Source organism: Aptenodytes forsteri, unplaced genomic scaffold (assembly GCF_000699145.1).
Source record: "Aptenodytes forsteri isolate BGI_AS27 unplaced genomic scaffold, ASM69914v1 Scaffold526, whole genome shotgun sequence".
NCBI lineage: Eukaryota > Metazoa > Chordata > Aves > Sphenisciformes > Spheniscidae > Aptenodytes > Aptenodytes forsteri.
The window spans coordinates 452,391-468,644 of NW_008794596.1; the positions used below are offsets into that span (position 1 = coordinate 452,391).

At 37.7% G+C, this 16,254-nt stretch overlaps 1 protein-coding gene across 1 annotated transcript; it reads left to right on the plus strand.

Annotated features, from left to right (window-relative positions):
* The first annotated feature begins 1,914 nt into the window (after window positions 1-1,914).
* On the plus strand, window positions 1,915-7,884 carry RSL24D1 (ribosomal L24 domain containing 1). Its single transcript, XM_009272681.2, has 5 exons — window positions 1,915-2,029; window positions 4,437-4,509; window positions 5,248-5,311; window positions 5,774-5,859; window positions 7,480-7,884. The coding sequence occupies exons 1-5, from the start codon at window positions 1,979-1,981 to the stop codon at window positions 7,551-7,553; spliced, it is 348 nt and encodes a 115-aa protein (XP_009270956.1). The 5' UTR covers window positions 1,915-1,978; the 3' UTR covers window positions 7,554-7,884.
* The last annotated feature ends 8,370 nt before the right edge of the window (window positions 7,885-16,254 follow it).

The window sequence follows — 16,254 nt, forward strand, 5'->3', positions numbered from 1 at the left end:
GACGATCTGTTTGCTAGGTGGGAGCCGTCGCGTGGAGTGATACTGTAATTTGGCCGCTGTTGTGGCTGTCGGGAAGACTGTGCGCTGAATTATTTGTTTTCAGTTTTTACTAAGAAATTATATGCTTCGCAGAGTAATACAAAATCTTCATCCTTTAATTTTCTGATTTTGGAGAAGTGGAGGCTTCAGATTAATAGTAGGTGATTCTAAAGCTTTGAACAATCTAGATTACGGACACTGTGTACTAAAGCTGATGGTTCACGTCTCTCTCATGGTCCTCTACTAAAAGTTGTAACTCCCTCAGATACCTGATGTGACTTACCCGATTGAGTAAGTGATAACAGGGTGTGCGTAGCACTTTGGGCTTTACGTTACGGTGATGATTTTGTACATAAAATGTTGTGTATAGTTTCCCAGCTCTGCCGTACTCCTTATCACTCCTAGAGGGCATTGGAGACCCCAGTGTGAAATGAAGCTTATGCAAATAGCTTCCTTCTCATGCTCGGACATCAGAACAAATACTGGCTCAACTGTAGTGCTCATCTGAGTCACAGCTTTTGGGAATGTAGGGATAGATGCAGGTTGACACAGTTCCATTGACTAGAAAACAGCCACAAGGTGTGTGTTTTTTAAAAAAAGAAAAAAATTAGCACAATGGCAGGATAGTTGTGAACAGGTAATTATGAAAAAGCAAAATATAATGGCAGATTTGTCTGAGTTAAGGTGAAAAAATGTGGTAGAAGAATGTAAAAAAAAAATAAATTTGAAGATAATTACCTTTCCTAGAGGTTTCGTATTTTCTATTCATTTTCTTTAGAAGTGGCTATTAGATGGGAAGAAGAGCATGGTTGAAGAAGAATAGGGTTTTCAAAATCTCATGAATGTAACTTTGAGTGTTCTTAAGTAAAGTTTCAGTTCTGCTCTGGGTACTAGACAGCCGAGGATAGTTCAAAGTGATGCACAAATTTAGGGATGATTAAGATCTGTAAATAGGGATGTGATTATGTCCCTTCTCCCCCCCTTATCTTACTGCCATCTTGCTACAGTCTTTTTGACTGGAAGATGTCTGTTGGATTTGGGACAGTTTGGGATAGAGAGTTGTTCTTTAGCTTGGCTGTTAGTTACATAATTTCAATACTAAGAAAAGGGAAATTTCAAGTATGGAAAGTGAAGTTTCTTTATGCGTCTTTAATGGGCCTGAGAAGATGACCTGCATAAACATAAGGCGCTTGCATGGCTAGCAGTGGCTGGTGCCTAAAATGAGTCTAGCATTCTGTAGAGTGTGTGGAAAAATGGAAGGGGGGGGGGGAGAAGAAGGAAAAAAAAAAAAAAAGGTCACTTAGAATGTTTTGGCATATACTTTAGCAGCTTTCAGTAATTTCAGTCCAGGGCTTAACTAATGTGCTTAGGACTCCTGCTGCAGGGTAATCTTTCAGGATTAAATCTACATTCCAGAAGATAGACTTGTGTGTGTGTCTATGTGTATTGCATTCAAAAATGTTATATGAGAGGTGTGAGGATTTTTTGTTGTTGTCGAGATGGCACTGTATCTAAAAAGTGCTGACAGGTATAGAAAACTGTTTATTCATAGTAGAGATTTGGTTTTATAGTTATTTTTGCAGGTGATAATTCTCACAACTCCGGTATATTTTACTTATAATCAGCTTAATTGTAAGTATTTGTGCATGTCCCTGACAGCTGTGAAAATGACTTTATAATGAAAAAACAAGAATAGTGCTTGAAATTCTTCTTGTTAATAGCTATATTTGAACTAAAAATACTGAAATTTGAAAGATGAATGTCGTTTACGGTGAGCAGTATTGTTAGAGAAATGTCAGTGTCTGATATCGTGCTTGCAGTGGGGCGGGAATAACATGATTTGACTGTAAGCTTCTCCCCCCCCTTCTTCTTTAAGATATTTAGATTCTGCAAATCAAAATGCCACAGAAACTTCAAAAAGAAGCGAAATCCCAGAAAGATGAGATGGACCAAAGCATTCCGGAAAGCAGCTGGCAAAGAATTGACAGTGGTAAGATGTTGACCTGGTTCACGCTTTACATTAGGTCACTAAAATGGCAGAAATCTAGCCTCTTCCAGCTGCAAACAGGTTAGGCTAGCTAGCTTAATGCATTATCATTTAATTAGATGAGCATGAGGGGTGGAGTAAGCGGAGAAAAGAGGGACTGTGGAAGAGGAGAGGATGTGAGAGTTTTCTTGAAAGTGAGCTATTCGTTTAGCTTGACTATAACTTGGAACTTCTGTTTCAGCGTCAGTGTGAAAGCCAGTATGTCAGGTGTCTACGTTGGTAATACGTGGCGTTCCCCAAGTCCAAGGCATTTTTTTCCATCTATAAATCTCCTAGTCTCTGTACATTTACATTTGATAGTTGTATTTCTGCACAATCAGATAATCTGGGTTACTGGGTACCCCAGGAAGTCTCTCTATGTAGACACATAAGATAGTTACCTTTTGAAGTCTCATTAAAGCACACAATATATAGGAAAAGTCCTTGCATAGACAGGAATGTTTCAAAAAGAGCGTATGAGATCTTAAAAACAATTTCAAGACAAAGTTACTTCAGTGGTAAAAATACTAAACACTCATATTTGGTGGGACAGTCCTTAAATAATTCAAGAATTACTGTGACTTAATTACCTGTTTTTTCCCAGAATACTAGCAATTTAGTAAGTATTTTGACACAGTGATTTGCTGCCTTCTGTGGATCTTCCAAGGGGAAGAATGCGATTTTATTTTATTTTTTTAATGTGACTCTGAGAAGCTATGATTAATTAGCATCTTCTGTAATTGTATTTCTTGCTTTCAAGTTGTTTTTGGCTAAGTTGAATTACCTTTTTGAAAAGAACTTAATTTAAAATTCCTTTATACATGTCTAAATAGGTGACAATATGCTCCAATTTTGAGATCTGTCTATGTATGCTGAGAATTAAAACAATATGTAAACATGGTGCGTTGTTGTAGTTTGGTTGGTATCCATTCTTTCATAAGCCAGTTTTGGGGAGAGTGTCTAAATAGGCTTGTGACAATGGGAAATAGTGTAGTTTGTAAGACGGTGACAGTTCTTGCTGCTTTAAACAGGTACATTGTATAGAGGTTAAATATATTTACTTGTTTTCCTGGGTTTCAGGTTTTTATTAAACAAAAAAATTAAGAAGGACATAATCTTGCCAGGTGGTTGTTCACAAGGTATTTCTGAAGGACTGTCTTATTCCCTCTCTCAGAATGACCGAGGAGTCGGTCGTTCTGTCCCCTCATGTTTGGAATTGAAAAGGTCCATTGGCCAGTATGAGACAGCTGTAGTTTATCTCTATGCATGTGGGTTAGAAGACTTTGAACATTTGTACTCTCACAAGACTTCTTTTCACTGTTTGTGGTGTGTTCTCGTAATACAAAACAATGCTGTATATTATAAATACGTAAAAGCTGACACAGTTTAGGATAAACTGCAGTGAATTGATGTGGTGCTGTGTCACGCTTGGCTAAAAATGAATTTTAGGTAATTTTAAAAAATTTTTTTTTAAGAATAAGAATGGCATGTACACGTTAGCATATGGTGTGCTCTACAGCTTGTATTTTGGATATTTTGCTTGATGCTATCCCATGGTGAAAACTAACATTCGTCTGTCAATGGAGTGTGACTTGTGGGTGTGTACGTGCCATTTCTTGCTATTCTGCGTAGTTTCTCTCATTGGACCTGTCTTTAGCTCAAGTGAAGATTAGCAACTGGGCTAATAATTCTGCTTTACCACTACAAAAAAGAACCTTTGGGCAGGGAAAAGTCCTCAGATAAAGTTGGTGTAAAGCTAAGTATGCCTAGCAAAAAAAAAAAAATCAGGAAACCGTTTTTCCACCTTAAACTCTTGGGGAAAAAACCAACAAAGAGAAAAACCCCCAGCTGCCCCAAACACCACAATGTCATCAATTGAAATATTTCACAATTTCAAATGATTTTATATTGTTTCAATATTCTTAAAATGAAATAGTGTTGGTTTTTTTTAACCTTTTCAAAATTACAGGCTGTCGAGTGGAACTTATTTGATCTCCATTAAATGCTTTTGACACTACACGTTCTCAGTTTTGCCTTCCACCTGTCTAGTCTACTCTGTATTTCCTACTCCACATTGGTCCTCTCTGTTCCTTTTGTCTTGCTAAAAAGAAAATAGCTGAGGGAGATGTTTTGATAAATAGTTCTCTTCAGACAAATCATGGTGGCTTCTGACACTTTGAGGTCAAACACTCCACTTTATTTCTTTCTGGTTTAGTAATCTCTAAAGGTTGTTAAAGTGTAGGAACTGAGATTCTGAAAGGGAAAAAAAAATTCACGTAAAATTAAGTCATATGAGTGAGTGCTAGAGTAAGAATGTGTTGATCTAAATATGCTTCTCTACATAATCTATATTTACTTCTTCTTAATATAGGATAATTCATTTGAGTTTGAAAAACGTAGAAATGAACCAGTGAAATACCAGAGAGAGTTGTGGAACAAGACTGGTGAGTCGTTTTAGAAAAAACCAAAAGATGAACTATGGGGAGTGAACTTTTACTCTACATGAACATGTTTTCAGAAGACTTCTTACAGTATTGACACTTTGTAGCAGTTGTGTTTGAAATTACTGGAATCACGACCAAATTCTTACATGTGGAGGAGGTTTGAGTTGTGAACAGGTGTGGAGTTCCACTTGATTTTATTTTTTTTCAGAAACTGGTTAGAAAATGAGGTGTGGCATTCCTCTATTTTGAATTATTATCTTCAAAAAACCTCAGTGGTTCTCCAGCTTTTTAAGAGGCTCCCAGTGTAAGCCTTTTATACTGATGCAGTTGTTTCTTTGTTCCCACTCATTCCACTTCAATTTCTTTAATAAATCAATTGCTAAAAAAATGGAAGAGTTACTTATGTCGTGAATGAATGCCACAAAGGAGAAGGTGGTAACTTGCATCTGATTTCAAGTGGAGTAAGAGTCTTTTGTAGTGGTGGCTAATTGTAGAAAATATGCGTAGGCACAGAAGTGGAAGCATAAATAAGTTTTTAAATACAATTCATCATAGTTGGTACACAGAATATTCCCCTACCCTGCTCTTTGAAGAAGGAGTAACTTCCTCTATATAGTATAAGAGTTGCCTCTGATATAGAGGTATTATGGAGCACTGGTAGTGTTGCTCAGCAAAATAGCATGTACTTTCAACTGTAGGTTTGTCAGCACATTTAAAACAACTTCTGCTTTATTTCAGTTGATGCAATGAAGAGAGTGGAGGAAATAAAGCAAAAACGCCAAGCTAGATTTATTACGAACAGGTGAGGAAAAGTATTTGTATTATGGGAGCTCTTGCAAATCTGTATTGGATAGTCAGTCTTTCCAGAGAAATAATGATCAGAAGTTTTAAATGGTTATTTGCTTTGTACATACACAGTCATCCAAGCGATGGGGTAAAATAGCTTGAGTGGGCTCCACTGTGCTACCAAACTACTACGCGTTATTGGCTGTCCAATGAAATGTAGCTTCTGGGCACTCGATGATAATAGTTACATTGCCTTGTTCATAATACGGAGTCTTAGATTTAAACAAACTTCTGATAAGAGTTGATATAGTGCTGGCTTTTTTTCTGGTTTTGTATCCAGTATATGCTTGAATTGGTTTTCAAATACTTTTTACCTTTATTTCCTCATAATCGTAGTTATTTGCAGTTTACATACCTTAAAACAAAAACATACATCTCCTCTTTGAAGGTAATTAAATTTCATTTCCCCCCTCCCCAGATTAAAGAAGAGCAAAGAGTTGCAGAAGGCAGAAGACATCAAAGAAGTCAAACAGAATATCCACCTTCTTCGTGCTCCACATGCAGGTAAGAACTTGCTTTACCTGGTTTGCTTAGGTTAACTTGTGTATACAGTTTTATGAAGAATATTGATTTTTTTTTTTTTATGACTAATTCTACAGATCAATAATCCTGTGCATTTTTCTTACAATTAATTTGTCTTATTGAATATGGAGAATAGCTCTTACTGCTAAATGTAAGCAGTATCTTTGTTCTGAATCAAGCGTACCTTTTTATTTATCTAGTCCTGCGTTCATCCTTTCTTTTCCTTATTTGAGTATTTTAAACTGCATTCAATACCTGGCACACTCTGAACTGCGTGTTTGTTAACCAATACCTTTATCTAAGTCTTCCCTTTGAATTGATTATTTGAACTCAACATACTAGACCACTGATTGATATAAAATGCAGTACTTTAACAAATTCAAAAAGCAGAGTTTGTTAATTGTGAGTAGGTTTTTTTGTAGTTCACTGCGTATAATGAAGCTTACATGAAAATACTGTTTCTTCAGTGTAAGCCTAGCATTTTTTTAAATATCATGGTAATTTTACAAACGTTCACTAAAATCTGTGCCTAGTTCAGATATAATCATGTATATTCTTTGTTAGTGAACTGAGTTTTTCAGTTGGAGAAACCTGTTTCTCTAAAAAATTTTCTGGTTTCTAAACTATGACAAGTACTAGCTTGTGTTAGATGATGTTGATAAAAATGGATTGTAAAGATGGTTTATTTTTTAAAATACAGTTAATGGAGTAGAGCAATGGAGAGAAGTTAAATATGCTTCCATTAGTTACTGTTTTATAAAAATTACCAGTGATTTTGTCTCTGTGAATGTAGGTGTGGCATACTATTAGACGTTAACTAGAAGTCTGTTCTATGTTTTTTTTCTTGCAGTTTGCATTAACTATAGTCTAAGATTGTATATATGTGAAACAAGGTTTTGTCAGGATATATTTAAACTTTGGTTTAATCTGTCCCTTGTTTTTTGAGGGAAGAAAAAGAAAAAAGATCTGAATTCAAAAGAATAAACCTGAATGTTTATTTCTTTTGGCTTTGCTTGTGTTAAATGAGTGATGCACAATAGCATGTAGTACATCTGGTTGTCAAACAGCAGCTACCTTTTCAGTGTTTTGCAATTCCTGCTGGGCCTTAGAGAGAGCAGAATCAAAAGTCAATCCTGGATTTTTTTTTTTTTTTTTTTTTTTGGTAGTATTATTGAGAGTTAACACTGTTGCCATCCAACACAGCATTCAGGAGGGCTTAAATCTTTATATAAAAACTAATGTGTGAAGGCCATTGATCTGTTAAAAGTAATGCATTTTTATAGTCCTTTGCAAGGTTCTGCTAGGTATTGCCAGCTATATCAAAGTTCATCATACTGGGTGAAAACATATGTTTGACTGCATTTCAGATTTTGCATAAAAACAGCGTCAGCTTTTCTGTTAAAACGATTCTTCAGTAGTTTTAGGTGGTGCTGGAGGTTAGCAATAAATACTTGTAAGCTTGATGGGTTTACTCCTAAACAACTCTTTAAGCAATATATTTAGGCTGTTTCACCTAGAATAGACACATATATCGTTCAAAGAAGAACAGTTATTTGGGTTTAGAGAGACATCTTGAATTTAATTTTTTTCTTTGCTTTGAAGGCACACCAAAACAGCTGGAGGACAAAATGGTGCAGAAGCTACAAGAGGATGTGGCTATGGAAGAAGGCTCTTAAAATGCTTTTATTTTCTATTTATATCTCTTCAGCAGTTAACAGTTCCTTACTGCCTCACCTGACATCATTCAGAACTGTGCTTACAGTTGAAGAAAAATACATTTTAATGAATAGTGGTCATTTACAGTTTGAATGATTTTTGGTTTTATAAAAAATAATACGGATATTGGTTTGGGCAGTACTTACAATTATGTAATTTGAGAAAACCTTGTCAGCAGCATGGAGAATAAGGCATAAAGTTTGAGATACTATGTGCTCCTTGGAAAGTTACGCTTGCTTTCTGGGTAACATTTTCCCTGATAATTCAAGGAATAAAACGTGTCGGCCCTGAGCTGTTCTTATTTTGTCTGTTGTTCTTTCGTAGTGGTAAAAGCAAATAAAAAATCTACCTTAATGGTTACAAGGTGGGGCGGGATGGATTATTTTTCATCAGTCCAGCACAGTCCAGACTTGTTTTCACTCTCATTATTGGGAAAATTTTTCAGTTTGTTATGAATGCATATATTACTTGTTTTATCTGCTTTTTAAGTCGGCTTCCCCAGGATTACATTGCAGTTGACAAGCCTGGCAAAGCTAACATTGATGTAGGACTTACTGCTGTTTGGAAAATAGTAATGGTGATAGAATCCAGTCTGAAGTTGGACCTGCCATCCTCCTGACCTACCAAAATTAAAATCTGACATGTCATCAGGCTGACTGAGATGCTCAATAAGTCACACTTTTGACTATTTTTACCTAACACCCAAGATTATTTTGATAGAAAAGATGATGTTAAAGTGTAGGTATTTTGCATATTGTGGTGGCATTTATTCAGTGTGTCAGCAGTACTGAGATAAACACTCCGCTTTTTTAAACTGTCAGCAGTTTATCTACAACAGTGTGATCAGAGAAGCCTTTCAAAGGCATTTAAAATAGTGTTTACTTTCTTGTCAGTGCTAGTTATCCTGAAAAATAGTAATTTGTGGTTCTATTCCAAACTTGAATATGTGCTACATCAAGCACTGGAAGACTTCCTCATGCCTACCACCTATGTGTGTATTGTGTAGTTCAGAAAAGAATCATATTTGAACATATGAAAAGGGGCAATGGGGAGTGTGTGAAATAAACAGGCATGGTGCTCAGTTTTTCATCTCTTGATTTATGAATTATGTTTAGATATTTCGAAAACTGATTTATTTTAGTGAGATAAAAATAACTGAATTCTAGTAACAAAAATGCATAATTCCTTCATATTTTCATGAAATTAAAGTTTTGCTATAATTTAAAATTTGCTGATAAGGTGATAGCCGATAAGTATTTTAGATGTACAATATTAGTATTTCCCCTGTAAACTGTAATATAAATAACATCTCAAAAGCATATGGTAAGTTGGCCAGAAAACATATGTCAATGGGGTGAAATCGCGAAGATGCGACAGTATCATCCTTGGACATAGTGAAGGGACACCTTCACAGACTGTTCATTAGTATGTTTATGTGTGACTGTACAAGTTAACTCAATATTTCAGGTTGGGAAATGTGTTTTTTGAGTGGCCTGTTTTACCATAGTATTTGATGTCCTTAATCCTTGAAGTGGGATACTTTATCTAAAAATCTCAATACAGATTTTTTTTTTTTTTTTTGAGTTTTAAAGATCCTCCAAAAATAGTAAAGTAAATCTGCAAAGCAGAGAAAGGCGATGAATCCCATTCGATGTTAGGTCGTATTTATATACAATCTTTTACTATATGAGGTTTTTTAGCATTAAATAATTTATATTACATAATATCTGTAGTTTTTCTGTCCATGTATCTTTAAATGAACTGCAGTACTTGTTTGTGTGCACTATAAAAGTGTCTGTATGGGATTGTTAACCCTTTCCTGTGAAGGTCTGCAAGTGAAGTAGTCGTCGCGCAGCAGCTGAGAAGAGCCATTTAGGGAGTACACTACAACCATAAATTGTAAATGTCCGGCCAGTTGTATGAGTTGCTTAACCTGTGTACCTCATTACAGCCCGTGTAATAATAGTGTAATTGCAAGCAAGGGCTTTGAAAGTTAATACTGAAATTGTCCATCATTGTGCCAGTGGGCTATCTCCCTGACAAGCAGAGACTTGGAGCCTGCTGCATACACCTTGTGAGTATGTAGGAGGTAGTTGAGTTTAAAAATCTGTCGTGAGTAACATGCTTACAGCACCTGTTCTGAAGGTGCCCTTGTGATTTTTTTTTTTTAAATTTAATTGCTATGGTGTCCTGTTCTTTTGTCTGTGTCAGCTGGAGCAGGGTGCTGCTGAGACAGCACATGGTGAGGGGGGGAACAACTGCAGCCGAAGAACAACATGGGGCTGGTGATCCTCTGTCCTGCACATCCCTGCATAAACCACTGCATGCAGAGACCTTCCCGAGGAGCTGCTCAGCTGTGGAGGAGTGGTGGTTTTTCTTTTTCTTTCTTTTAGGGGGCTGGCTGTCAAACCACATTTCTAACAGGAATTATTCTTACTCAAAGACGTTTTGGTGAAGAGCTGTTATTTTCTTTGCTTGCTTAGGATGAAAATTTTCAACTAAGTCAAAGCTGACCAAAAATTCCTTTAGATTTTGGATTTTTGTCTACAAGACTCGGAGGGAAAATGTCCAACTGAGCAGTATTCCGGTGGTCACGGAGAAATACTGCCAAATATCGGAAAGTAAATGCATTCCTCTTTCCACTTGAACAGCTCTAGCTCAGACACTGTCTTGCGGAGGAGTGCGGTGACGTGCAAATGGGAAGCCCTCATCCGCCTCCTGCCTGTGGGGCTGAGCAGTGCCCGATCCTTTGGGGAGGCAGGACCTGCCATGAGTTCCCCCAAGAGCAAGTTGGAGAGACGGTATTTTATGAGCAGCACATGGTTATTCATTAGAGATCTCTGTTTTAGTGTCATATGTCCGAATCACTGATCCTGTCTGTGTTGATCTAATAGGAGCGGAGCACAAGGTGCTGTGAGTACAGCCTGTTACAAGACAGATGATGATGATGTGTCCATTTGATTCAACATTTAATCAGAAAAATTATTTATTTATGAATAACTGTTAGTGCTTAATTCCAGTATTCCAGTAATTCGATCAGAACAAATGTGATACTCTATTTTTAAGAAATGCTTTTTGGTTTCAGTTGCCATCATCTTTTCTTACAAAACAAAAACAGATGTATGTTTTTCTTTTTTTACAGACTGTGCAAAAGGTGGAAATGTGGATTTTAATAGTGATTTATGAAGTGACTTTTTCTCATATTTCCCCTTATCCTTTTTAATCCATCACTTTAATGATTTCAAGTTAAATGCTGGCTTTGTTTTCAGGGGGAGGTTAACCTCGTGCTAACACATTTTGGCTGCTGCCTCACCTCCTTGTGCTGCAGAGCCCTGAGCAGGCCTGCGGCCCCTGCGGGGTTCACAGCACTGCCCTGAGACCCCACAGATGCCTTTTAGATCTTTTATCAAGTTTCGTTCTTTTTCGGTGTGTGTTGTCATCATAACTATCCGAAACCCCACTGCTCAGGGGTGCTGTCTGGGGAACCATTTCTGTCATGCCTGGGAAGCCTGTGGCCCACGCTCAAAGACGCCATCTTAGAAATGACATTTGCTTAAGGTTTTGTGGGATGCTAAGTTAGGAAGGGAGGGAAAAGTATTTATTTCTGCGTATTGAGCTGTGAATCAAACACGCATCTATTGCCAAAGGTGGAGGAGCAGCGATGTGGTGGCAGCACCAAGTGAGGTGCTGGGTGGGTGGCGGGTGGGGCGGGGCCCATTCCTGAGGTAAAAAAGCCCCCGAGGCTGCCCCAAAACAGCCACTGTGCCCCACAGAGAGGTCAGGTGTCCTCTGTGGGCCTGCGCTTCTGCTGAGGTCATTTCCATGTTTTCATATGAAGTAAGACCTGGAGATACTTCTTTTTGCCTTTGGTCATGGGTTGGTTTTGCAATCCGTCGCTTGTTGCTTCAGTTGTCTGTGGAGTCTCTTGTTTTCTTGTGAAATTTTGATCCTGAGAGAACGACTGAAAAAATGAAGTGGTGGGTGATGGTGGGCTTTTTTGGTTTGTTTTTTGGTTTTGGTTTTAAGAAAAACAAAAACATTCTCAGGCTTCCCTTTCAGTCTTTCCTTTGCAAGTGCTGACAAGTACAGTGTGGAAAAAGTGAAAATTACTGCTTTCTGTATAATTGAATTGTGCTGAACTGGTGCAGATTTTCTTCACAGGAAATTGGGCCTTCCCATATTTTTGAAAGATCTGACTTTTTTGTACTTGGCAAGAGAAAAATCTTTGAGATTATGTGGATAACGGTAATTTCGCAAACTAGCTGAGAAACAAAAGGTATTAGATACAGTAAACACATTTTGGAAATAAGATTATTTTTTTTCTTGTAACTATACTGTAAAAGCTTACAGCTTAAAGCTTTGTTCAACCTTTTTTTCTGACCTCATAAATATTAGATTTGGTTGGATGCCTTTTAAATATTGAAAGGCAGTTCCTGAGAGAAACTTGATGGTGACTGGAAACTTTTAGTTTGCAGGAAAATGTTGGCAGGTGTTGTAATTTACGTAGCTAACTGACTTGAGATGTTCTTAGTCTTAGAGTATCAGCACAATGGAGCCCAGAACACATACAAGATCTGTCCTTTTGCAACACAAAGAAACATAAATCAGTTCAATATGTTGACATGGTCATATGTGTCAATGGCTGGAAAAGCAATATAGACAGCTGCTAATAGGTCCAAAGGCTTATGTCCCAGGAGACGGTATTTCAACCTCCAGGCTGTTCCAATTCCTCAATTACTGTTCTGGCCTCAAAAATTCAATCTCCTTCACCAGCCTAACTTATTTATGGGTTGCACTGAACTGCGACCAGGGAGAGCAAAAAGCTGAAATAAATCAACCACTGATAAAATTGTTTAAGTCGTCGTCTTGTCACTGAACTGCGACCAGGGAGAGCAAAAAGCTGAAATAAATCAACCGCTGATAAAATTGTTTAAGTCGTCTTCTTGTCTGTCTGTCTATTTTTAGATTTCAATTTAAAAAGGCCTTATGCAGAGAAATGCCTAGGATTTTTTTTTTTTAATTGGTATCAGTAATAATTAGTCTTTGCTGATGTTTGCTAAATACAAGGAAGTTTTCTTCCTAGTTGTGACCTAATTGACCTGATTATAGCCATAGTGTTTTGAACAAGCGGCATTACTTGAGACCAGGTAGGAACAGAGGGAGAAATAAGGATTTGTGGAAATAGCTGAGTTGGAAGACGTTCTTTGCTGGTTTTGGTTGTTTGGTTTTAGTTTGTTTTTTTTTCCCCACTTAGGTTTTTCATATTATATTTAGTTTGGTAAAGTCACTCTTGTTTCTTAAACTGCTGTTGCTTCACCTTTAAAAAGGACTCTGAGAACATTTTATCTGGCAGTAAAGGTATGTACTGAGTAAAGGGGTATATCAGCTCTAGCTCTACAAGTGGCATGATTTATTAGTGACGTTGTTTCTGTACAGGGGACTGACTCCAGAATGGAAACAGATGTGTTAGAAGGCAATAATATTGTGCATCCACAACTTACCACCTGGAATCAAGGCAGAGGTCTCTGTGTAATTGAAAAGAAGTTCTTGTTTACAGTTATATAAGCTGTTTTCTGTAAAGCTCCACTGTGCACTAAACTTGCTGATTAAGAGAGTTGCATGGGTAATCCACTTTGACTGAACTGATTCCTGAGTGGAGAATTTGAGAGATTTCTTAGTACCTGGCACAGTAAAAACCTGTCAGAAATTCTCTCTTGTGTTGAAGCTAGCATTGGTTACAGTATCTCTGTTTATGCAAGATGTTGCCAATGGTAATGTTTTCAGTCTTTTAGTCTCACGGCAGAAACTGGCTCCAAAAAGCAGTACTGGGTAAGGTGAGTAGTGGAAAGACCAAACGGTTTCCTCTCATACAACAACCATCGCCTGCCATTCCCAGCACTGAGCAAGTTCAGATTGTTCTTCAAATCCCCACGTACTCAGACTTTATGTGCTTCCTGACACAAAACTCGGGGACAGAGTAGTACAGGCCATACAGGTTTAGCTGGATTCATAAGGGTGGCAGACCTGAACCCAGCAGTCTTCAGACACGTCTGTGAAGACAGCTTTTTCTTCTAACAAGCCTAACAAACTGGTGGTGGGTTTGGAAGTCAGAAAGAACCAGCCAGGCTGGCCCCCTGGGCTGCTCCTGCCTTCTCTGTTTGGTTAGTTGTGCTTGGGTACAGATGGAAAGTTGTTCAAGGTTAATTTGATTAGCTCTACCCAGCTTATGAATAATCTCTGGGGAAAATCTTTCTTTGAAATAGGAGATACAGATACCATAATGTGATCCTAATTCATGTGTGATATTTAGAAAGAAATAGTATTTATCCTTGAGCTAGGAATAAATTTAGAATGACCTATGCACAAAGCACGCTCTAATCCAGATTTCTTTAGGGCATGGCCTTGCTACTGCTTGGGATGCCACATATAGAGGATCCCCAGGATATCTGGGCCGTACTGTGTTGCTGCATTTAAAGAACTCGTGCTTTTTCTCCATAGATGTCTACCTCCATGTCTGGTGTTGACTTGGGAGGAGATTGTGTGCCAGATTTTGTCATGGGCGCTGTCAGAAAGCTGTGATACGAAGGTGATAGGAAGCATTCTTCACTTTTCACAGCTGATGTAGATTTCATTTGTTTCGAAAGGGAAGGAGGTGGCTCTCTGAAAATTGCTTTTACTGTCTGTTGAAGGCTTTCTACAGCAGATATATAGAATTCAGGTTCTGCTTAAAAACATACAGCTGTGAACACAGGAGGTATTCTTAGGTCAAACTAAAGGTGCTTGAGCAGGGTAAAAACCTGTAGGCCTCTAATAACAAATTTATCCACTTCCTCTGTTGATAGGAAAATAGTGTCTGCAGGCAGCAATATTGCAAGCTTTTCCAGTGATTGTTGTGGTCTGCACTTCACTCGGTTCAATTTATTTTCTTATTGTATCATATGTAATGATCTACATGAACCTGGTCATATGAGGAACATCTAAACCGTACTCTCCCTATTTTCTAAGGATATGCCAACTTTTGCTGAACTACTTCTCCCAGACTGTGTAGTTTTTTTGGCAGTCACTTAGATCTGCCTTAATAACATGAGTTTCATCTATTTGTCCAAAATTTGTTAATAGTTTTTCACTTTTCATGACAATCATGTTGAGTCCAATTTTGGAAATCTTTAAAGCCTTTAGACTGAAAATAGAGGAACTTTCATGCTGGTTCATATCTAAAGTCCATTTAACCTAGTACTACCAGTGGTGGCCAGTATGATCGATCCTTTCAGAGAAGTATAACAAAGCGTGCATCTGAATGACCTTTTCCATGGTTTATCTTCGCAAATTCAAACAGTAATTTAGGGATTTCTTGGGAAATTGCCGGTGAACCAGTCTTCTATGCCTGTATCTAACCTAATTTTGAACTCTTTGCTTTCATTTCTCAAATGTAATGTGGTGATGAATACTCCTGTTTAATTGCTTATAGTGAGGAAGAACTTATCTGTCATTTGGGTTTGATAGCATTGGGTTTTCTGTAGTTCTGGTATTGCAAGAAGCTGAATAATCATTCTCTTGTCACCCTCTTTGCAGCGTTTGCAGTGTTGTGGACCTCCAGTTACCTATTTTCTAAACCAAAGGGTCCTAATCTGTTGTCTTGTTCTGTAGGAAGGCATACTTCTCAGGGCATCTCTGTTGCTCTTTTACATCTACTCTTCTTGTCTGGTTTGGGATGGAATGATGAGAAATTCTTGCAGTATTCAAGATATGGATGTGCCTTGGATGTCTACACTGTTTCCCCTTTGTTCTTTGTTTCTTTTGTAACGAACTGTCTTTTCAACCAATACCCCTAGCTTTTCCCTGCATGTTTTGCAGAAAGAGAATAACTTTCACTGTTCACATTTCTTTTGATTTAGAATTTGCCAGGTCATTCACTATATTTTCTCTTTCTAAATCTTCAGTGAACAGACAAGTCTGTGGCTACCTGAAGGCATCAGACATCATGGTTAGGATTTTGCTTTTAAGAGAAGTGAGATAGAAAACATTATAAAAAAATAAACAGCCATGGCTACCTGAAGGCATCAGACATCATTGTGAGATAGACAACATTATAAAAAAATAAACAGACACACAAAAAAGAACTGCAAAGGGATTAAATTCTGTCAAAACAGATCTCAACAGAAGGGCATCTGCTGCTCGTAACAAACCAAGAATATCACCTTGAGTGCCCTTCATGAGAACTGTGACTCGGAAGTGCGTGGTGCTGTTGTCTTAAATGCTTGAACATAGTTGATCATAGATGCAAGGGAGTTTTCACTGGCATGGAGTTTTATGAATAATTTACCTTTTTAGAAGTAAATTCTGACATCCTAAATACAGTATGCTGTTTCCCTTCCCAGACATTGCATGCAATAGCTGAGTGGTGAGTAGACAGCTACAAGTCAGCAGACCTGAATTTTATTCCTGGCTGTGCTTTCCTCAGTAATTTTATTCAAGTTGCTCAGCTTTTGTGAGTCCTGTCTAAAATGGTCTACCTGATCCCAAGGAGTGCATTCCCTTTCTTCCAACTTTTCCATGCATAGCAAGGGACTGAACCCCAGCAATTAATCTTAATTTTATCTTAGAAGCCTACAGGACATTTTTTATGTCATTTCAGTCTTACTTTCCCAGCTCTGAAACAAA